This window comes from Periplaneta americana, chromosome 10, assembly GCF_040183065.1.
Source record: "Periplaneta americana isolate PAMFEO1 chromosome 10, P.americana_PAMFEO1_priV1, whole genome shotgun sequence".
In the NCBI taxonomy this organism is placed as follows: domain Eukaryota; kingdom Metazoa; phylum Arthropoda; class Insecta; order Blattodea; family Blattidae; genus Periplaneta; species Periplaneta americana.
In genome coordinates this window covers 1,887,028-1,910,708 of record NC_091126.1, presented here as the reverse complement: position 1 = coordinate 1,910,708, position 23,681 = coordinate 1,887,028, and the positions used below count along the sequence as shown (strand labels likewise).

At 35.7% G+C, this 23,681-nt stretch overlaps 1 protein-coding gene and 1 long non-coding RNA gene across 6 annotated transcripts in view; one reads left to right on the top strand and one right to left on the bottom strand.

Moving 5' to 3' along the window:
* The window catches only part of LOC138707376 (osmotic avoidance abnormal protein 3-like), a 260,073-nt gene that overhangs the window by 16,763 nt on the left and 219,629 nt on the right, over positions 1 to 23,681 (bottom strand). For 3 of the 5 annotated variants that reach the window (XM_069836695.1, XM_069836697.1, XM_069836698.1), the window contains one exon: positions 18,011 to 18,226. The exons of the other annotated variants lie outside the window; for them this stretch is intronic. In XM_069836695.1, coding sequence (XP_069692796.1) covers positions 18,011 to 18,226 — 216 coding nt within the window. The remainder of the gene's footprint in view (positions 1 to 18,010; positions 18,227 to 23,681) is intronic. 5 annotated transcript variants of the gene reach the window in all.
* The window catches only part of LOC138707378 (uncharacterized), a 47,638-nt gene that overhangs the window by 23,234 nt on the left and 723 nt on the right, over positions 1 to 23,681 (top strand). The window contains exon 2 of the long non-coding RNA XR_011334215.1: positions 23,474 to 23,635. This is a non-coding gene — a long non-coding RNA (uncharacterized lncRNA). The remainder of the gene's footprint in view (positions 1 to 23,473; positions 23,636 to 23,681) is intronic.

The window sequence follows — 23,681 nt, the reverse complement described above, 5'->3', positions numbered from 1 at the left end:
TCCTGCCATGTTACAGCAGCTTGCCAACCTTCTCAGGGACTCCCTACTGGACGAACTGAAAGCCGCGCTGGATAGAAATACGGAGGTGATCCAGAGACTGGAAACGGCCCTGATCGAGAAAGAGAAGAAAATTATAGAATTGGAGGAGAAACTTGAAGAAAAAACGGACAGCCTGGAACAATATCAGCGACGCCAGTGCTTAAGGATATTCGGAGTACCAGAGTCAGAGCACGAGGATACAGACATTATCGCCATCAACATTGCAGCTCAAATCGGCATCGAACTGGAGCCACGGGACATCGACAGAAGCCACCGCGTAGGGAAGAAGGGTGAGAGGCCACGGGCAGTGATAGTGAAGTTTGTGAGCTATAAAAAGCGAAGAGAGATGTTCCAAAATAAAAGAAAATTGAAAAATTCCGGAAAAACGATTCGAGAAGATTTAACACAGAGACGGCATAAGTTACTGGGCGAGTGTATATCAAAATATGGACTGAACAATGTGTGGACTGTGGACGGCAATATTTTTCTGAAAAATGAACATGAAAAGAGGATTATCAGCAGATCTTCGGACATACAGTAGATGTAAGTGCAAATCACAAGTCTAACGCTGTATTTAGATACTAGTTTATTCTCCATATTAATTTGTTTATTAGTACATAATTAACTTAGTGTTATTATTATATTTCACTGCAATTTTTCTGCACCCCTAACATTTGTTCATTAGTATAGGCTATAATTAATTTAGTATTATTTTTTTATTAACTGCAATATCGTCCTATTATACCTACTTTACCAGTATCTAGTTTAGTCATATAATCATAGTTATAATTTCGTACTTTTAGAATTTACGCCTGTAAACTTCAGCATTGAGACAAGTGAATAGTCGTTAAGTTGGCAACATTAGCACAAAACAACAGAAATCCGACAGACTCTGACAAGGAAGAAGGCAATGACCCTGTCCCATTCTACTCCTCTTGCCCTGTCCCCCTCTCTACCATAGACCCAAACTGCACCCCTGAAGCTCTGTATGTCATAAAAACAGCTTTCTCTGAATATCCTCATTCTCTTAAAATTGCTCACGTTAATACTCAAAGTTTAGTTTCTCACAACGATGAAATTCACGCAATATTTACACCTTTGAATACTCATGTCATATTAATATCTGAATCCTGGCTAAAACCGTCATTAACTAATGCTATTGTTAATCTGAATGGGGACACATTAATTCGTAACGACTGCTTACATAGGCGAGGAGGCGGCGTTGCAGCTTACGTTAGGTCAGACCTAAACCCCAAAACTATTTATGCTTCTCCTAGTGAACCTACTGCTCACGCTGAAATGTTGTTCGTAGAAATCAATTTATCTTTCTCTAAATGTCTTGTTTGTGTTATCTATCAACCGCCCAGCATAAATGACATCGCTTCTATTGAAGCAGCTTTAGTCAACGTTCTTCCTAATTATGAACACGTTGTAATGATGGGTGACCTAAATACAAATCTAATTGCAACTGAAGACTATTCTACTAGACAACTACTGACAGTTTTCCAATCGTGTAATATGACTGTACTTCCCCTCAAACCGACACATCACACTCAGCAGAGTGAAACTCTACTTGACGTTATAACTACAAATAATCCTGACTGTGTATTAAATCACGGTCAGTGTGCAGCTTCAGGCATATCAGGTCACGATATAATCTATCTCACATATTCTCTCAAATGTCCCAAGCCAGCGCACAAAACTGTAACATTCCGTGACTTAAAACGTGTTGACGATACAGCATTAACTGCAGATGCGCTGAAAGTACCGTGGCATACTATCTGGACATTACGGACAGTAGACGAAAAAATTGACCGACTTAATGATTATATATTATCGTTATTCGACAATCACGCGCCCATTCAGACGAGACGTGTTAAGAGAGCTCCTGCCCCCTGGATGACTACTGAAATCAAGACCCTAATGACTTCTAGAGACGTGGCACATTGTAAGTACAGACATGATAAAACTGACGCAAATCTTCAACATTAGAGACAGTCACGAAACAAAACGACTCAGGCAATAAGAAATGCAAAACTGAGGTTTTTCCATGAACTTATAACACCGGACTCAGATTCAGCCGACCTGTGGAAGAACTTACGAACAATAGGCTTAGGGCGCAGCAAGACTCAGGTAGACGGGACACCATTCACAGTAGACGAACTGAATGACCACTTTGTTTTGACACAAACAACGGGCGTGAACGAAACAACAAAACAACATACAATTGACGAACTAAACAGTATTACCCTACCAGAGAGGGAAAAGTTTCACTTTCTGTACCTTTCACATGATGACGTAAAGAAGGCAATAAAGCGTATTTCGACCAAAGCTGAAGGATCAGATCGGACAGAATAGTCTCAGTTTAAGTTCCAACTCTTGGGTTCCCTTTAGTGCCCGCCCTCTGCACTACATCATAGATGTCTATGAATGTAGGACTGAAGTCCACACATGTGCTGAGGTGCACTCGTTATGAGTGACTAGTTGGCTGGGATCCGACGGAATAAGCGCTGTCTTAAATCACAAAGTGATTTACGCATATCATATATATATATATATATATATATATATTATTTTAATGTACCAAAGTACAGCTGTCAAAAGAAAAAGTGGCCGCTCTCCTGAAACAAAGTTCCCTTTCAGGTATCTTCACTACAATTCAGAGACAGGCGATGTTACATGTTGTTGGACCACGTTGACTGATATCTACAGTTATAATTGAAGTATTCTGTGTGTTATTCGATAGCGTAATGGTAGCTTTCAGGCCTCTTGTTCATGAGGTCCTGCGTTCGACTACAACCTCGTGCTTTTCATGTTCTTTTTTGTTCTGTTTTTGAGAGAGACAAACTATACATAATGGCTCCTTTCTCTTTTACGATTATTTTAGTAATTAACATCAGGTTCATTAATATATTATGCCATGACTTTATCATTATGATATTGTGGCTGCAAATGGAAAGAAAAAAGAATTTATTCTCAATAAAAATATCTTTCGTGGCATAAACAAAACAAATTTACTGGCGTCGGCCTTAAAACATTCAAACAATTAAGCGTTCAAAAAACAAAACAAAAAGCCACAATTCAATATTTAGTCTATCTTCCTCTTATCTCGATCTTCTTGCAGTCGAGTGGGCATGGAATCGACTAGTCTTTGCAAATAGCGACTGTTCTTAGACACGATATTCCAGGCATTCTGAACATACATACATAAGTATTCTGCCCATGGGCAGGTCTTTCATTGCAAATGCAGCAATCTCCAATCTTTCCTATTTCCTGCCTTCCTCTTAGTCTCCGCATATGATCCACATATCCTAATGTCGTCTATTATTCTTTTCAACCAGAGACCCAACCAATTCCTTTTTCTCTTTCTAATCAGTTTCAGCATCATTCTTTCTTCACTCACTTTTTCAAACACAATTTTATTTCTTATTCTGTCTGTCCACTTCACACGCACCGTTCTTCTCCACATCCACATTTCAAATGCTTCAATTCGTTTCTCTTCATTTCATCCTAATGTCCATGTTCCTTCCCAATACAATGCCACACTCCACACTAAGCACTTCACTAGTCTCTTCCTTAGTTCTTTTTCCAGAGGTCCGCAGAAGATCCTTTTTCTTCCATCAAAAGCTTCCTTTGTTCATATTTGCAGTTTTTCTTGGGAAGGATAGGCCTAAATGCGGTAACATCCCATTGCTTTCCACACACCACTATCTCTTTCGCATCTTATTAAATTCCAGGGGGCCCAAGCGTGGAGATGAGGAGAGTGGATTTGACTAATTGGGCCCTCCGGACTTCACCGAAAGTCACGGCAAGGGTTAAATATTAATTCTATCAGGATGTTTGACCCAATCAGAGACCGGGAAATCTCAATTAGCCTTTGCTCCCCACATCCTGGACTATCTTCTACGAATCATCAGAAAATCTTACAGTGTGATTGCGCCAATTTTTCCCAAAATGTTTCCACACTTTTGCCCTCATAGCTCAGCGGACGAACGTCGGAATTTAGATGTCAACATCTCAGGTTCAATTTCTCGTTACTCCTTTTCATTTTATTGTGGTTCAAGATAGTATAATGTAATAATACAAAAAGAAAAACTAATACCAGTATTATGCAACTGGATTTTTCCAAACCTAATATTAAATTTATGTTATTTATATCGCTAAAGAACGATAACAGAATATAAATGATAAATATAGGTTTGTTTAATTAATATAAGATATTATATAATACGTATTTAATTATCTAAATAAAATAACCTATTTTACAAAGAAAGATGGTTATTTGTGTTATAATAAATACTTACATAAAATACAGATTATTTATATTGCGAAAGAACAATAACAATATAAATAACTTGAATATTATTTTATAATGCTAATGAAGGAAAACAGAATATAAATGATAACTTAAATATTATTTATATCACTAAAGAACGATAACAATATAAAAAACATTAATATTATTCATATCGGAATTTCACAGATTTATTACAGATGTATTTAAGAAATTGTAGAAGAATAGTAATTAGTAACAGTGTCCTATTTATTCTTCTTGGAGCCAAATTTGTAACTTTTAAAAGTGTGGTTACTATGTTGAAGTGTATGTGTTGCAACGGATGCTTGATTTGTTATGTATGTGAGTCAGTTACGGGATGCTTGATGTCGTTGCAATGTCGTAATTATAGTTTGATTGTGTTTGTGTGACTAGGTGTATTAATTTATGATGTATGGTACGGAAAGTTGCATATTTATGTTATAGAAGTGTTACGTATGTGTGTTGTTAATGTTTTTGTATGTTTCAAATTGATAACTGATATTTGTTTTGCAATCGCAATGCCTAATTTACGGATTGTTTATGTTTTGTTTACATCGCGTAAGCTAATTTAATTTTCTTTTCCATTTCTCTTTATGCTTATCTTTTTTGTGTATAAAACTATAGCCCTAACATACATATGTAAAATAGGGCTAACCCCCATTGGAGATACAATAATAATAATTATTATTATTCATATCGTTATAAAACGATAACAGAATAGAAATGATGACTTGAATTTTATTCATATCTCTAAAGAACGATAACAAAATATAAATAACGTGATATCCATAAAGAACGATAACTGGATATACAGTAAATGATAATTTGAATATCATTTACATTGCTAAAGAACGATTAAAAAATAAAATGAAAACTTGAAGAAGGCCCGAACCCACAACTTTTGAATCATTAAACAAGCACTCTACCGCTGGTCTATGAGGCACAGATATGGAACACTTTCATAGTTCCGGAACTGCTTGTACAAGCACATGCATCGTGTAACATCGCTGCGACCCGAAGTGGACTTTGAAAATATTCGCTGTTCACAAGTGCGGCCACTTTTTTTTTTTTCACAACTGTACATATGATATTTCCATGCAGATCTTCTGCGTCATCATACGATGAAAGAGTAATGGAACGTAGAAAAATTCTCTCCAGCACCAGGATTTGAACCCGGGTTTTCAGCTCTATGTGCTGATGCTTTATCCACTAAGCCACACCCGATACCTAACCCAGAGTCGGACAGAATCGTCTCAGTTTAAGTTCCAACTCTTGGGTTCCCTCTAGTGGCCGCCCTCTGCACTACATCATAGATGTCTATGAACGTAGGACTGAAGTCCACACATGTGCTGAGCTGCACTAGTTATGAGTGACTAGTTGGCCGGGATCTGACGGAACAAGCACCATCTTAAATCACGAAGTGATTTACGCATATCATATATATATATATATATATATATATATATATATATATATTATTTTAATGTACCGAAGTACATGATATTTCCATGCAGATATTCTGCATCATCATACGATGAAAGAGTAATGGAACGGAGAAAAATTCTCTCTGGCGCCGGGATTTGAACCCGGGTTTTCAGCTCTACATGCTGACGCTTTATCCACTAAGCCACACCAGATACCCACCCCGGCGTTGGACAGAACCGTCTCAGTTTAAGTTCCACCTCTTGGGTTCCCTCTAGTGCAGGGCCGGGCATGAGAGCGGCTCAGTCTAGTCGGCCAGAGCTGTTCTTGCTCCGAAAGTCACTTCAATTCCAAGCAAGAGCAGAACGCTTACGTAGTGGCGGACTCACATTACAGCTACCTCCCCTGCATTAATGTAACAAGAGCCATGGTTGTTCTAGTCATTCAGTCTGTCAGTACATAATAGTTTATAAGGATATTACATCAATCCATCGTACAGTGCAGAATTTATAATACTCTTATTAATTTAGTGAAATAAACTTCCCTCTATGCACACACACAAATCATTAGGCTTATTACATAACCCATACGCACATACTGCAACCTCCTCACCACGGTTCTATGAGACAGGCATATGGCTTCCACTTCCCCTACTTGCTGTGGACAGAGTTCATCTCCTAATATAATTAAACATCGCTTGATGAATTCACCTTCGTTGAATGTTTTCAATTCCTTTGCAATTTCGTAGCAAATTTTGTAGCTAATTCTCATGGCCGATTTACTAAGTGCATTATTGTCATCCTGTTAATGTATAATATAATATATGATATGATATAATATAATATAATATAATATAAAATAATGTGATGCGATATATGATATGATATGATATAATTTCATATAATATAATATGATGCGATGCGATATATGATATGATATATAATATGATATGATATATGAGGCACTCAGAAGCAAAGTGATACAAGTAACATTTTTTTAAAAAGTGAGATAAGTGTATATTCTAAATATTTAACGTCACTTCTGTTCAGAGAAAAAGTAATATAAGTGCAGTTCCAGTCAGTGAAGCTCCATGTTGGCCTTACTCTTGTATTACATTGCATACAGAGTTTTGACTGAGAGGCAAACTAATACAAGTGCGTTGTTTGCATAGTGTTGTTGCATTTCTTCTGTTTATGACTAATGCATGTGCCATATTTGCCATTTATATTTGTTTTCTTTTTCTTCTCTTTTCCATTTTTAATTTGTAATTACACTTGTATCTGTTTTACCTCTTTTTTTCGTGTAGTATGCAATATGTTTTATTTTTCTTTTTTATCTGTACTGTCTATTGTAATTGGGGCTTTGCCCTGTTATGGAAATAAATAAATAAATAGATAAATAAATAAATAGATAAATAAATAAATAGATAGATAAATAAATAAATAAATAAATAAATAAATAAATAATGGAGAGAGGTAATATATTACAGTGCTGACTTTTCTAAACATCTTCGTGGAAGGCCCGCACACATTGAGCTGGACCAACTAAACAGTGATCCAACAAGGATAACTTTTGCTAAGTGGAGCAATTTGTAATAGCTATAGAAATTCATCCCACCCATACAGCACTCTTTCTTTGATGACCTGAAGCATTAGGATGGGCCTATAATAAGGACTGCAGGACGTGGACGTGGAAGAGTGCGTGGAAGATAAAGTTCAAGGAATACTCGCAGTAGGAGTCCTACAGATGTACTTCATGATAGAAACATGGATGTTGCAGCAGAGAGAGATGTGACTTCTTCAAATGAGTCTAGAAACGTAATGGACAGCGACTAAGGCTGAATTTCAATTAAAATTAAAAATTTTCTTAACCCTGTTCTTTCGGAGTACCATAAACCACATCAACTGTTGCCCTAGAAATTGAAAGTAATATTCAACCAATCAGACACTATGTATTAATAAAGGATCTAAAATGTATTTAAAATTGCAAGCCTCATCCAGATCTCACATGTTCTCCAAACTGTCAGATAATATCCTGTGTAATTTCTACAAAATAAACAAAGTAGAAATACCAATCTATATCACAGACACACTCATTGCTAAAACTCCAGTTGTGAACGAAATTCCTCCATGGAAATGGGTAACTCCAGATCATAGCATACAAATTCCAGGAAATCATTCCAAAAATGATCCCGCATACATTCTTAAGTTAGATGCCATGGAACTAATCTGCAGCACATACAAGGATCACCTTCAAATTTATACAGATGGATCTCTAAACCCTGATGATGGGACATCAGGAGCAGAGTATTATATTCCAAAATATCAAGAAAGTTACTTCATACATGTTCATCCTCCTCCAGTCTTGACACTGAATTACTAGCTATTGATGCTGCTCTTCAGTGTGTTACTCAAATTTCTGAAAAACCTATTTGCATACTTACCGACTCCAAGGGGGCTATATTTAAATAAGTACCAAACCTATACGCACATAGAATTATTCCAATTCAGAAACAACTAGTAAACTAAAAAAAATCCAAAAGGAAATAACATTTCAATGGATACCTAGTCATTGTGGCATACCTGGAACCAGAAAATCGATAATATTGCAAAACAGGCAACATATTTGCAACCAAGAGCTCTTCAAGTGATATCTCTATCCAGTGTTTTTGCTTCAGTAAAGTCTCATTTTATAAACCTTTGGATCAACAATTGGCTCTCTTCTGACAAAGGAAAAATTTTACAACCTATACAAAAGAAACCAAATGATCTGGAAATGTACAAAAACTTGCCCAGACATGTTCAAACATTTTTAACAAGAGCCAGAACAGGTCACATTGTCACACAATTGTACCTACACCGATTTCACCTTTCTGATACTCCTACTTGTCTGTGGTTTAATAATCATGATTAGTCGACCTGAGAAGCGTAGTCGATATAGTGCTGTCCTTCTGTGCTCGAGGTTGCGAGTTCGATGCCGACCCAAGTCGATGGCATTAATGTCAGTAGACTTACTGGCATGTAAAAAACTCCTGCGGGACAAAATTCAGACATACCGGCGACGCTGATATAACCTCTGCAGTTGCGAGCGTCGTTAAATAAACCATATTTTTTTTAATGATCATGATGAAGATCTGGAACACATTCTTCTATACTGTCCATCCATAAACCACAAAAGAAGTAAATTAAAATCATCAGTACCAATTGCAGAAAACACAGTCCTGCAGTATATATTGACTACATCCCAACTCTGGCTACTAGCAACAGGCATCTGTAATGAACACTGATCAAACAGCCCTCATTTCTCATAAAAAGAAGAACTAAATAGACTATAGTGGACTATAGTGGACTTTATGTTGTCAGCAAACAGCTGGATACATGAAGAAAATTGATTGATTCTTTCGATTATACAGACACATTTTGTGTTATAATATGATAATAAGAAAGCTCAAATGCTGTTAAGACAGGAATGATTCTATGTTGTAAGCAATGTTCTTGCTCTCCTTTTAAATGATATACAAATACTGAAAACCTTTGCACTTATATTACTTCTCCATAAAAATATTTTCGTGGCAAAATAATACAAGTGACTTTAGGACCCTATTTTACCAAAACTATTTCAGAATATATGATTTCTATTTAGAAGTTAAAAAATATAGGTACCAACATATACAAATGTAAATTTGCAGCAACATAGTCCTGTAGCAGATTTTTTAATTTCCTTTTGAACTTCAAATTCATTTATCTCAAAACTTACTAAACGTCACTTGTATTACTTTGCTTCTGAGTGCCTCATATATGATATAATATAATATAATATAATATAATATAATATAATATAATATAATGTGATGCGATATATGATATGATATGATATATGACCATAAATTAATACAACTTAAAATGTCTCTCAGGTACATTATATTAGAGTATTTATTCGATATTTATATTGCATTATAAGTTATTATAGTACATTTAGTAATATATAATTTTAAATTATACAAATATTATGATGTATCATAGTATAGTATATTACAGTTCATGATATATAATATTATATACTTGTATAATTTAAAATTATATATTACTAAGTGTATAATAACTTATAATGCAACGCAAATATCAAATAGATACTCTAATATAATGTACCTGAGAAACATTTTCTTTAAGTTGTATTAATTTATGGCGTTCATTACCTACATATTTGTCATATTCAGTAGCATGTTGTAAAAAATAATGTCGTTGGATGTTGAACCTCTTAATCAGTTGGAGTGTTTTATGACAAATTAAACACTTTGCTAATCCACTGCTCTCTACGAAAAATAACTACTCCTCCCATGATACATTAAAAGCATTGGGAGTAGCGGTCCGCTTTAGTCTATGAGTGGAAGCTCCATCTTTAAAGTTCACCTTCACATTGCAGAGTCACCACTGCACCGACACTGAATGACGTACAGTATGCATATGTCACAACGCTCGTGAGACAAGCTCTTTAAAGCACACAGCGCTCATTTCTCAGAATCACGTAATGTGCCCAGCCCTGCTCTAGTGGCCGCCCTCTGCACTACGTCATAGATGTCTATGAACGTAGGACTGAAGTCCACATATGTGCTGAGGTGCACTCGTTATGAGTGACTAGTTGGCCGGGATCCGACGGAATAAGCGCCGTCTTAAATCACGAAGTGATTTACGCATATCATATATATATTATTTTAATGTACCGAAGTACATATGATATTTCCATGCAGATATTCTGCGTCATCATACAATGAAAGAGTAATGGAAAGGAGAAAAATTCTCTCTGGCGCTGGGATTTGATCCCGGGTTTTCAGCTCTATGTGCTGATGCTTTATCCACTAAGCCACACCGGATACCCACCCCGCAGAATACCTGCATGTACTTCGGTACATTAAAATAATATATATATGATATGCGTAAATCACTTCGTGATTTAAGATGGCGCTTATTCCGTCGGATCCCGGCCAACTAGTCACTCATAACGAGTGCACCTCAGCACATATGTGGACTTCAGTCCTACGTTCATAGACATCTATGACGTAGTGCAGAGGGCGGCCACTAGAGGGAACCCAAGAGTTGGAACTTAAACTGAGACGATTCTGTCCGACGCCGGGGTGGGTACCAGTGTGGCTTAGTGGATACAGCATCAGCACGTAGAGCTGAAAACCCGGGTTCAAATCCCGGCGCCGGAGAGAATTTTTCTCCATTCCATTACTCTTTCATCGTATGATGACGCAGAATATCTGCATGGAAATATATGTATTTCGGTACATTAAAATAATATATATATATATATAAATTGGGTAAGATTTGCTGATGATATGGCATTGTTAGCAGAAGAGATGATATTAAGGGATATGTTACTGGTGCTAAATGACACCTGTGAGCAGTATGTGATGTAGGTACTTGCAAAGAAGACAAAGGCCATGGTTATCATAAGGAAAATGGAGAAGGTAAACGTGCGAATTTGAAATGAGGCAGTAGAACAAGTGGACAGCTTCAAATACTTGGGTTGTACTATAAGCAATAATATGAGCTGCTGCTAGGAAGTCAAAAGGAGGATAGTAATGGGAAAGGAAGCTTTTAATAGAAAAAGGAGCATCTTCTTGGATCTCTGGAAAATTAAGTAAGGAAGAGATTAGTGAAGTGCTTTGTGTGGAGTGTGGCATTGCACGGGACAGGAACATGCACATTACGATGAAGTAAAGAGAAACAACTAGAAGCATTTGAAATGTGGATATGGAAAAGAATGGAGCATGTGAAATGGACAGACAGAATAATAAATGAAGTGTGTTAGAAAGAGTGGTTGAAGAAGGAACAATGGTGAAACTGATCAGAAAGAGAAAAAGGAACTGGCTGGGTCACTGGCTGAGAAGAAACTGCCTACTGAATGGTGCACTGGAAGGAATGGTGAACAGGAGAAAAGTTCAGGGTAGAAAAAGATATCAGATGATAGATGACATTTAGCTATATGGATTGTATGCAGAGACTAAAGGCAAGGCAGAAAATAGAAAAGGTTGGAGAATGCTGGGTTTGCAATGAAAGCACTGCCCTTGGCCCGAAAACTATGAATGAATTAATTTCATTGAATTTCCGATTAGTATTATGATACTGTAATTAGCGCATTTTCTTTTTTTTTTATTTTATTGGGTTATTTTACGATGCTTTATCAACATCTAGGTTATTTAGCGTCTGAATGATATGAAGGTGATAATGCCGGTGAAATGAGTCCGGGGTCCAGCACTGAAAGTTACCCAGCATTTGCTCGTATAGGGTTGAGGGAAAACCCCGGAAAAAACCTCAACCAGGTAACTTGCCCCGACAGGGATTCGAACCCGGGCCAACTGGTTTCGCAGCCAAGACATGCCGACAGTTACTCCACAGGTGTGGACAGCGCATTTTCTTTCCATACACACATTCTTGATACTATGATGAAAATTGTATTAAAGCCTGATTTTATACACAATATTTCTATTTTTTTTAAAGTACTGGTAAGATTAAAATTAATTACTTGTTAAGTTAACCAGCAGAATGTGGAAAAAAATCGTAACTCAGAAAAATAAGTGACACTAAACCATTAGATGCTAAATATAAACAAAATTTTTAAACCTTCAAATGTATAATTATCACCATGTATTAATTTAAACTACCCAACATGAAATTTACCTCCGTGAAAATAATGCATGTTTTTAGTCCATTTTCACGCGTATATTCTGAAAACAATGCTTAAAATGTGACATCACGTCACAATTTTTAGATATTTTAGATATCCTACATAAAAACCGAGTTCACGTGCCACTTGGCAACACATGTGTCATATGTTGGCTACCCCTGTTCTACATGTTTACTTACGTATGTACTTACAAAATGTAAAGATGAAAATGTGTTATTTGTTATACCATCTAACCAAGTCTTCGTCAGTTATCAGGGTACCCGTAATAAATCTGTCTTTTCTTCTAGAAGTAGACACCGCAAAGAGATAAACCCAGATAGAGATCAGTCTGGCACTTCTAATGGGGTTGTAAAGTAATATTATTTCCTGCATAAAACGTGATGTAACTTACGTGAGAATGTGTGTTCCTATGTAGACATTAATGGTTTAATGAGTGAACTATGGGCTGAGAATAATCCAGATGACTTGCAATTGTTTATACATTCATCTAAGCTTAGCTTAAAAGCAGTGTTGCTTCATAAATGTAATGAATGTCTACCTGTTCCGGTTTTCCATTCTGTAGGTCTTAAAGAAAGTTATGAATGTATGGCTAAGATTGTGCGTGTTTTACAATATGAGGCTCCATTGTTGGAAGATATGTCGTGACCTTAATGTAATAGGTTTGCAAGGGGGCTGCACAAAACAGTTGTTTTTTTTTTTTGTGTGTTTGTGGGACAGCTGTGCTACAGAAACACATTCTGTGGTACAACAGTGGGACAAGCTGCAGGAATATGTTCCGGGGAAAAGTAATGTAAAAGAAATACCACTGGTTCAGTCTGATAAGATTCTTTTTTCTCCCTTACACATAAAATTTGGGCTGATGAATTTGGTTAAGGCACTCAACAAGGACGGTACTGGATTTGCATATTTACAAGGCAAGTTTCCACGCAAAATTGAAAGAAGTGATTTTTATTGGACCTCAAATCAGAAAAGTCATAGAGAACGAAATGTTTGAGAAAAATTTATAAACAGTTCAGTTAGCAGCTCGGCAATCATTTAAAAGGGTTGTGCATGGTTTTCTCGGAAATATAAAAGAAGAAAACTATATACCTTTGGTGTCAAATTTATTGAAATGCTACAAAAACATGGTTGTCGAATGTCTTTGAAAACCATTTCCTTCATTCACATCTAAACTTTTTTCTGGAAAATCTGGGTGATGTTAGTGATGAACAAGGGGAACAGTTTCATCAAGACATTTCCATCATGGAGAAGAAGTACCGAGGTCATAAGGATCCAGTAATGATAGTGGATTATGGTTGGTTTCTTTTGAGGGAGAGCAGGCAGGAGTACAAGAGAAAATCACACACTACCAAACACTTTTAAGCAAAGTTACAGGTATGTTCCCTTAAAATATGGCCCAAATATTATTGCATGCATATAAAACTACATTTGTGAATTAATCTAGCATGAATACATCATTATATCATAAGAATTAATCGAACATAATACTGTATTTTTTCTGAAACCTCGTATGTGGGATTCTAAATATGTTTATATCTTTTTAACCTGACCTGATAGGAGAGTTCTATGGCGATTTTCAAAATCAGCGCAACTTTTCCGTCAAGAATCACCTATTTTTATCGCGGAGGTATGACAATTTTTTTTTTTTTTTTTTGGGTAGTGTTATTAATGTTGGAATGTCTAATTGTTACGTTAAAAAAGTTATGATCAAATTCTGACTTTTCACGAAACTCCCAACTTTGTTTTTGCTCTTCTGTAAAACCGTGAAAAGTGAGTTACAATGTTTTTCCTTGCACAGTGCGAACATATGCATGCAATTCCTAAACAAAGGATTAAATATTATATTATATATTTCTATAGAATGTTTTTCACAGAATTACATACGAAGTTGTAATCTGTCAAAACAGTAAAGAAAAAATTTCATAGAAATTTAAGTGTACTTATATCAGATATTTCTCGTTTAAGCCTAAATATCTTGTAAATACGGTACTGCATTTCTATATCTGAATGTAGGTGCAGATAAACTAATGCTGTTGTTGCCAACAATTGCACTGTATACCTCAAATCTTATTGGGAGATTCTAGTGATAGTTTCTTCGAACAACAGACTTCTATTTAATAACATAATTCTCATAATTCTTGAAATTCACATGTGTACATTTCTAACCACGATCTCTGTAATGTGCCACAATTTCAATTTAAAATGCATTATTTCACAGTTTGTTAATTATACTTATTTACACAACAGTAAGTTTCCTATGTTTATTAATATTTCAGTATAGATTGCTGATTGAGGCACACACTCAAGGTCAACTGTCATCCCATGCAACTGCATTTTACCACATTTATATGTACAAATCTATCAATTAAAAACATTAAATCCCTTAATTATAAATTGTCTTGTTGGCCGTTAAGCTAAGTTATAAAATGATCACACTCTAAATTACTTGACACAAAAAAAAGAACAAAAAAAGATAAAATAAAAATAAACAATAACAAGCGATAGTCACTATGAAAACTTAAAAAAATAAAAATTGGTAACTATAAACAACATTTTGTCTAGTAAGCTATAAATTTATATTTTATTTTTTTAAGTACAATCCATTAAAAAGAATTTATGTTATACTAACAAAAATAAAAGTTAAATCAAAAAAATTAATTCTAAAAGGAATATACAGAGTGTAAGGAGTATAAGTGCCATTATTTTAACTGATGATTGTTCATGTCATAAGGAAGAAAAAAATGTCCTCACAATTTTTTTCTAATTGCAATATTGAAGTTTACAATATTAGGCATTTGGCAATGTTCCTGGATGGGGAGAAGGTAATTTCAGAGTACATGAAGCGGATACAGACATACCGGTACAAAACAGATGCTCTGTTCTAATGCAGGGGCGGACCATTGTTGCATAAAACGAACACAAATACAAACTTTTAGTCTCAGTAATAGAACTTTATGGTAAATTTACATTTTATTTAACAATATTGAGAGTATTGGTCCATTTTTTATTGTACGTCTAAAAAATAAACAATAATGGTTTACTACACAAAATCACACGAACATTTTTAAATGCAATATTTTAATCTCTCTCACTTCCATAGAGCAGTATCATTTTTAAAGAAATTCTGTTTGTGTGATTTTCGAAACGAGGTAAGAGACTCTTAGTTTCTAATAAAAAAGTTCTCCGATTAGGTAACCTTCATTGCGGAAAACATTGATTGTACATCATCTTGCCCACTTTTTCTTGCCTCACTTGAATTACGACGACTTTCTCCATAAATATGATATTCTTAAACTGTGACTGACATTGTAAGTTGTTTATCGAATACCTGGTACCGAACTGTCATCCACTCTGCAGTAGAGCTATGAAAAGGGAGCTTGAACTCAGCTGACATGTATGTACGTCTGTGCACAGTACTGCCTGTTGAACATGTTGCCATGTCTCTCACGCCAGAATATGAACAAATTTAAGCATGCAATTTTATTTAATTTCACGAATATGTATTTAAACTAATATTAACTCTTTGCTAGATATACCTACTGATGTAATTGTTTTCGTAATTTTACTAACGATATATGCAGTATAACACGAATAAAATAAAAAAAGAAATATTTTTTTTCTGGGAAAACTATCAAGTTTTGACCATATTTGTATGGACATTTTTTGATCCTGTAGACCGTCCCCGACAACTGTGAAAAGGACGGCACTTATACCCCTTACACCCTGTATATCTTGCCAAGTCCACACCTGTGGAGTAACGGTTAGCGCGTCTAGCCATGAAACCAGGAGGCCTGGGTTCGATTCCCAGTCGAAACAAGTTACCTGGTTGAGGTTTTTTCCAGGGTTTTCCCTCAACCCAATATCAGCAAATGCTGGGTAACTTTCGGTGTTGGACCTCGGACTCATTTCTCCGGCATTATCACCTTCATCTCATTCAGACGCTAAATAACCTAAGCCGTTGATAAAGCGTCGTAAAATAACCTACTAAAATAATAAAAAAAAATCTTGCCAATGACCATGAGTTCACATAAAAACTGGAACAGAAAGCGAAATCCTTAAGAGGTAAGGTTACTTTATATAATCTTTATTAAACAAATTTATTTTGCTATTTTTTTATTAACAGTCATGTTGCTCCTTAATTTTACAATCGTATAGAAGAAAATTCTCTATTTAATATTCTTGTTTTATTTTAAAGGTTATTAATAGAGACCGGATTAAAAAAAAAAAAAAAAAAAGGAATAGTTATAGCCAAAGAAAGGGACTTGAAAAAGGACTATATTACTCCCCAAAACACACTTCAGCACATTCATGGCAGACAGATTCTTACATTTGTCTTCACAACATAAAGAAAGTGCTGTATTTGACACAGTCAAAAAAGGACCTCAAAAGGGTGCCATTTTAATTGAAAACATACTTCAGCACATTCATGGATACACATAGCACACAGAAGCTTATATTTATCGCTTGACAACATAAGGAAAGTGTTGTATTTGATCACATTCAACATTTCAATATTTCTACCTCTTCGAATGCAGAATGTCTTTATAATCAGAAAATGACCCCTCAGCATAACTGAAACCAGAGGTGAAAATATTCTTTTATCCTGAACTCTAAATCAGCACACTTTATTAGTTTTTCAATGTCTGAAATCAGAAGAAGAACGATATTTATTTTCGCTTGCTCAGGAAGTTATAGGCCTAACTAAAAGAATATAGGAAAATTATCTAAATGTTTGTGATATTCTGTCAAAAAAGGACCAAAATAAGAGATGTTTAAAAAAAAAAAGAAAGGGAAAAAAGGGTAATATGGACTAAAAAAGAGAAAAAAAAGGAAGTCAAAACCACATAATTTGGTTGGTGGAAGATAGTTTTGAACATCGTAATTAATTATTTCATGTTTCGTGTAAAAAAAAAAAATTAAAAAAAAAAAGAAAAAGGGATTCCCTTTAAAATCCGGTCTCTAGTCATTAAGTTTCGCAAGCATGGCAACAGATTAATACTGATAAGAGAAAAGAACAGTCACTTCGAGAAAATCATATTTGTAGGACAGGATATGTCCATTTCAATCTGTATCACAGGTATATGGACTTCTGCTGATACAAATGTTAATAGCATGAAATGAAAATATAGAAGATCTCGAATCCAGAAATAATTTTGGTGCATAATTAATTTACCTTTCTAATTGTTTAAACACTGAAGAGCAGTAATTTTTGGCACCCCTGTTTAACTACAAAGACTATGCAGAGATGATGAAATTATCACGTAGCAATACAATGGTACAAAAATGCGAACAACTCCGAGGAAGACTGTCTTCAGTTGACTTCTGTTAACAGAACTTAAAAATTGTCTCAGATAATAAGAGGGAACAAGCCTCTAAATGTAAGAGGTAATTATTTTGAAATACTGCATTCAAGAATGTTACAAGTACACAAAAATACGATCAGATACTCCACGTTCATTTAAAATCTCGTATTTAAAGGTAAAATTAAACTTACAAAATTCTATAAGCAAACACAAGGCGTCGCATTTAATGATTTATACTAACCTATCCAACCATTACCGTTACTTGCGGTGAGCCCATTTCCATTCGGGCTGGAATTCCAAGAGCTGTTCAGGAAATTGTTCCCATTTGCTGCTGATATGGATGAATTTAGATTCAAAGCATTCAATGAGGAGTGAAAACCATTCTGTGACAAACTCATGTTTAAAATGTTGTTGAGGCCATTTGTGCTGCCTGCCCCTTTGTGACGGTTTGTGTACTCTGGAAATCAAGTAAAGGGAATAATCAGAACAGACGTCAACTCAGCTACAGCTCTGAATAATTACGTTTCTAAATTTTATGTAAAGATATTGAAAAAATGTTACATATTTACAATAGCGTAACATCACTCAATTGGTGACTACTGCTACTTATCACGATGTTTATTATTTCACATTCCTTATAAAAACAACATTTGTAAACATTTAAGCTATGTCTATTCAAATGCCATTACTTTGCCATGCAAGTATCAGTACTTTACATATTATAGTCTATTTTGCTGTGTGTGATGAATGCCTTCAAATGTGAAATTTTACGTAGAATTTAACTTATCTTAAGTTATTGTTACTTTAATTTGAAGCAGAAAACTTACACTGTAGCCTACTTAGGGTGGTCCTTATTTATAAGTTTTGGAAAACTGGAGCACATACGTCTTGAATCTCCTCCAGTATGGGGGGATAATAATAATAATAATAATAATAATAATAATAATAATAATAATAATAACAATAATAATAATAATGGTAAAAATTAGGTTTATTTTGAGTAGTTTAGGGAAAGCTACCAAGGTCTGAAAAATTGCTATACAGGCCTAGGGTACTATCAAAATGCTAAACATAGATGACCTCATTTTGAAATTAGTTTAAATTTTAAGTTTATTTGAATTGAATTATTCGCATGTCCATTTTGAATCTTGAGTACACTGTTTCTGTGCGGCTTACAGCTGTTTTGGTGCTCCATCCAAACACGCTACAAAGAACACATTAAAGCAATAACCAGAGGACACAATACATCTACATATGCCGATCACATAACCAATGCTAACCATACATACAATAACATAAATGCGGACATGGAAATCTTACACATACAACCCAAGAACCAAAACCTCAACACACTAGAACAATACGAAATATACAAACACACTAAAACACACCCTGATCAAATTCTCAACATACAGATCAATTTCAGTACACACACACTATTTGACTCCACTCTTCAACACCTTTCAACAATCAAACGCACCCACATAACAGGCAGAGAAGTTCGAGATGACACCGAGATCTAGTAGGTTCTGAGGATGGTGTGATGAAGCACCGAAACAGCTGTAAGCCGCACAGACTTACATAATTAACACGAGTAAGTCCGCTAGTTAATCAATTACTTATATTCGCATGTATTGAACATTTTGATGCAAAATTCAATAATCAATGTTATGCAATACTACCATAGATGTACTACTGCGTAAGTCCACTTGCAGTACTCTTTGTTCATATCAGGTCTTTTGCAACTGTGGAATCTACATCAGGGAATTGGAAAGGAGTATGTTGACACTACTGCGTCAAATACTGGAAGAAAGAATGAAGTCTGTCTTTGGATGGAACAGAAATTAGACAAGAACCTTCTCTACATTTCCTGCAGGCACTGCACATCCCACCTGGTGCTGGAAGTTCTCTTCTCTGTCATTTTAAGTCCATCAGCGAGCCCAGAAATACTAATGAATTTCACTGGGTGTCACTGCACAAGTCTGAATACAAAATTATACTTAGTGATGAGATAGCAGTCAGTGAAGTTGCCAATATTAAAAACGAAATAGTCACTTCTGCTACAGATCTACTGAGCCAGCAGCAATCTTGCGATGATTACAAAGAGCTCCTGGAAATTTCCGTCACCTTTCTTTCAAATGAATCTCTTCGTGGAATTAGATGCCTTGCTCCTGGTGCAATGCGTAAGACTCATTAGATGGTCAAAGACAATTATGTTATCAAACTGTGAATGTTCAAAATATAGTTTGCATTGAAGAAAGAGAAAGCTGGGATAAGGGACATAACAATCTTTGTTGTGAGATTCTATTTGAAGGCGCAGTTTTAGTTTCAAGTTACACTTTCAACTGCTGCATCTTTAAATGACCTGAGGCTGTTGAAGACTGCAAGCTCAATACTTGCCAACACTGCTCTGAAGGAGCTTGCCCTTGCTTTCTTTTATTAAAAAATATGAATAGATATAATAGTCCAAAATGATGGTAATGCAAAGAGAGTGACTGTCGATCTGGATAGCCAACACTTCACTTCGAGGTTTCTTGATGGGAACTGCATCACCATCAATTGCAGAACGTGATGAACAGCAGATTGTTACAAACAATTGAAGACCTTGGTGCAAGAAGGTGTCAACTTAATCACTATCATATAGTTTTGTTAAAATCTCTAGATGTCAGCAGCTGCCGAGATATTCAACTTGCAGAAAATGTTTTATTGCATTCTGTTACTTTCATTATTGGAAGGTGGGTCAAAAAATGTAATATTGTAAGAAGGTGTTAGCTCAGGAAATACTTCTTGCTATGATGAGGTATTATTTATTCAATAATGAGGTACTTACTGTGTACATGTTTAGTATTATTCCATTTTATTTTCTTAATGTTGTGTTTGTAATATTAGCATGAAGACAGAGGTAAACTTAGCACCAGATATGATTACTACAGATGGTATTAATGGTGATAATAACAACACTTCGAAGGAGGATTACAATATTAACTGTAATGCGCTTAGTGATGATAATGTAGAGGAAATATTTGAAGATTCTGGATTAGAATAATAAACCAAGTGCAGGTAAGGAATACATTCTATTTTTCATCCATATTTTTTTGTGTTACTTGTTTTATAACTTTCAATTTATTTTAATCTAATATTTAGTATGACTACTACATACTGGAATGTTTCAGCGAGTTCTGATTCAGAGATGATTCAGTAATGGATATTAGTAATAAAGTCACTCTTTTGGGAAAGGAACAGAAATTGGTTTATGGGACACAGCAGTATACACAACATGTTACTGATAATATTTCACCGACAGGTAAACTATTCTCCAAAATATAACATTTTTAGAGCTTAATATCATCCATGATCAATATTCGTATCGTTATTACAATTAGATGGCTCATGATAATACTTTTTCAGTAGGGTAAAAGGGCAAGATTTTTGTTCAGTAAGACAAAATGAAGGAATACTTAAAAGGGTCACAAATTACTTTATTATTTTAAACTGTTTTACTTTTGCTGCCTTTTTTTAAATTTTCAATACCCTAATTTTCTAAATAGGCGACATCCCAGAAGAACCAATTGAGGGGTGCTCTGCAATAATAAGGTATGTATGTACACATACCTCGGTATAGTCGCCATTATAAATACAAAGAAAATGCTCGCTGTTCCATCATTTAGGTGGCGAGTATGAAATGTCTTACTGCTTATGCACAGCTTATAATATGACTATGTCGCAGTAGAGAGACATCACTGAAGGGAGCAGACAGTACTATCGAAGCTGCACATAGTTCAGAAGCACTAGATTCTGAATGTGATGAATCTGAGCTGAAATACTGACTGATGATATGAAATATTCCTTCGTAAAGTGATCAAATCAATATGAAGAAAACGTTTTGGAAGCAATACTGTAACAATACTCATAAGGTGATGCCACTGTTTTGGATTTATTTTGATTTTGAGAAGTCATTTTTTTTCCCCACTACCTAAAAGTACTTATATCATGTACTGTATACTTAACTTGTATTGTGAAAATAAAGTTCAAAGCTTAAATTATTTTATGTTCGTGTATTACATTTTAACCCTTATTACGAGGCGTGTTCTTAAAGTAATTTCCAAAAGAGTGTAGTAAGTAAACGGGAAGATATTTACAAGCCATTTTTGTTGCATTGTATTCCCCACACTTCAATTACTTCTCAACATAATCTCCATCATTATTGAGGCATTTATCGAGTCATGGCACAAGTCTTTCTATCCCCTCATTGTAGAATTCGCCCATCTGCAATGCGAACCACTCCTGCACTGCTGTTTTCACTTCATCGTCGCCATAAAAACGTTGACCACCGAGGAACTTCTTGAGGTATAGGAAGAGATGTAAGTCACTCGGAGCCAAATCCGGGCTGTAGGGGGGATGGTCAATTTGTTCCCAGCCAAATTTCGAGATGAGATTTTGGGTGTCACGAGCTGTGTGTGGCCGAGCATTGTCATGAAGCAACACAACTCCGTCGGTCTGCATCCCACGTCTCTTGTTATGAATTGCGCGACGGAGCTTCTTCAAGGTCTGGCAATAGGTTTCTCTATTAATGGTTTCACCCCGAGGCAAGAATTCGATGAGTAGGACTCCTTTTCTGTCCCAAAAAACAGTCCACATGATCTTGCGTGTTGACATGGTTTGTTTGAATTTCTTTTTCCTTGGTGATGCAGTGTGCCTCCATTCCATGGACTGCTGTTTCGATTCAGTTGTCATGTGAGACACCCAAGTCTCGTCACCTGTCACAATATGGTCAAGAAACTCATCGCCTTGCTCACTGTAACGCGTGAGAAAGCTCAATGCACTGGAAGCTCGTTTGGTTTTTTTGTGTTCCTAGGTGAGCATCTTGGGTACCCATTGTGAGCACAATTTTCGATATCGTAATCGATCTGTCACAATTTTGTAGAAAACACTCCGCGACATTTAAGGAAAATTCAAGGAAAGCAAAGAAATTGTGAACCTCCTGTCCTCATGAATTTTTTCATCGACAGCATGCACCAGATCGTCATTGATCAAAGATGGCCGACCGGTACGCTGCTCGTCATGCACAGAGACGCGGCCCTCGTTGAACTTCGTAACCCATCTCCTGACCATTCCATCACTAATGGAATCATCACCATACAGCTCACAAAGTTGACGGTGAATGTCAGCTGGTTTGATGTTCCTCGCATTCAAGAAACAGATAACAGACAGCATCTCACAGTCGGTGGGGTGCTCGATCACTTTAAACATTTCAACTGATCACAACTAACCACACACACGGACTGAAGCACGAACTGCATGCACAGCTTGCCTGAGGACTGAAGAAGAAAACACGCATGCACAAAATAACGATTGCAGCAATGCGACGGCTATAATTGAAAACAGAACTTACTTTAAGGACACGCCTCGTACATTTAGCAACCTTAGAAAGAAACTGCAATGTTCTTATGCATATGAAATAACAAGGCAAGTTGTATCTTATGACTGCAATAACAAGGTTAGTCGGAGTACTTCACTGTTCATGTATTAAAATAAATTCAATAACAAGATTTTGACGAATAATACATGAAACTTATACATATAAACTATCAACAATATTAATTCAAAAACGCAGATTTGCAAAGGCCTTTCTTTGTTAATGAACACAATGTTACTTTTACTTACTGCTAAAAACCCACTTCTTACACATACCTTGTTATTGCAGAGCACCCCACAATTCCAGCAGAACAACAAACTACAGGAACAGGGAATCGAAGATGAGAGTGAAAGCAGTAGAAAGGAGACGTCAAAGAAGAGGAAGATAAATACGGTATTATGAAAGAGGCAACCAGAGAAGCAAGGAGGTCTTACATAGTCTCCAGCGTAGGTAAATCTCCCAGTAGGTACTGTGACACGAAGACAGAAAAACTATG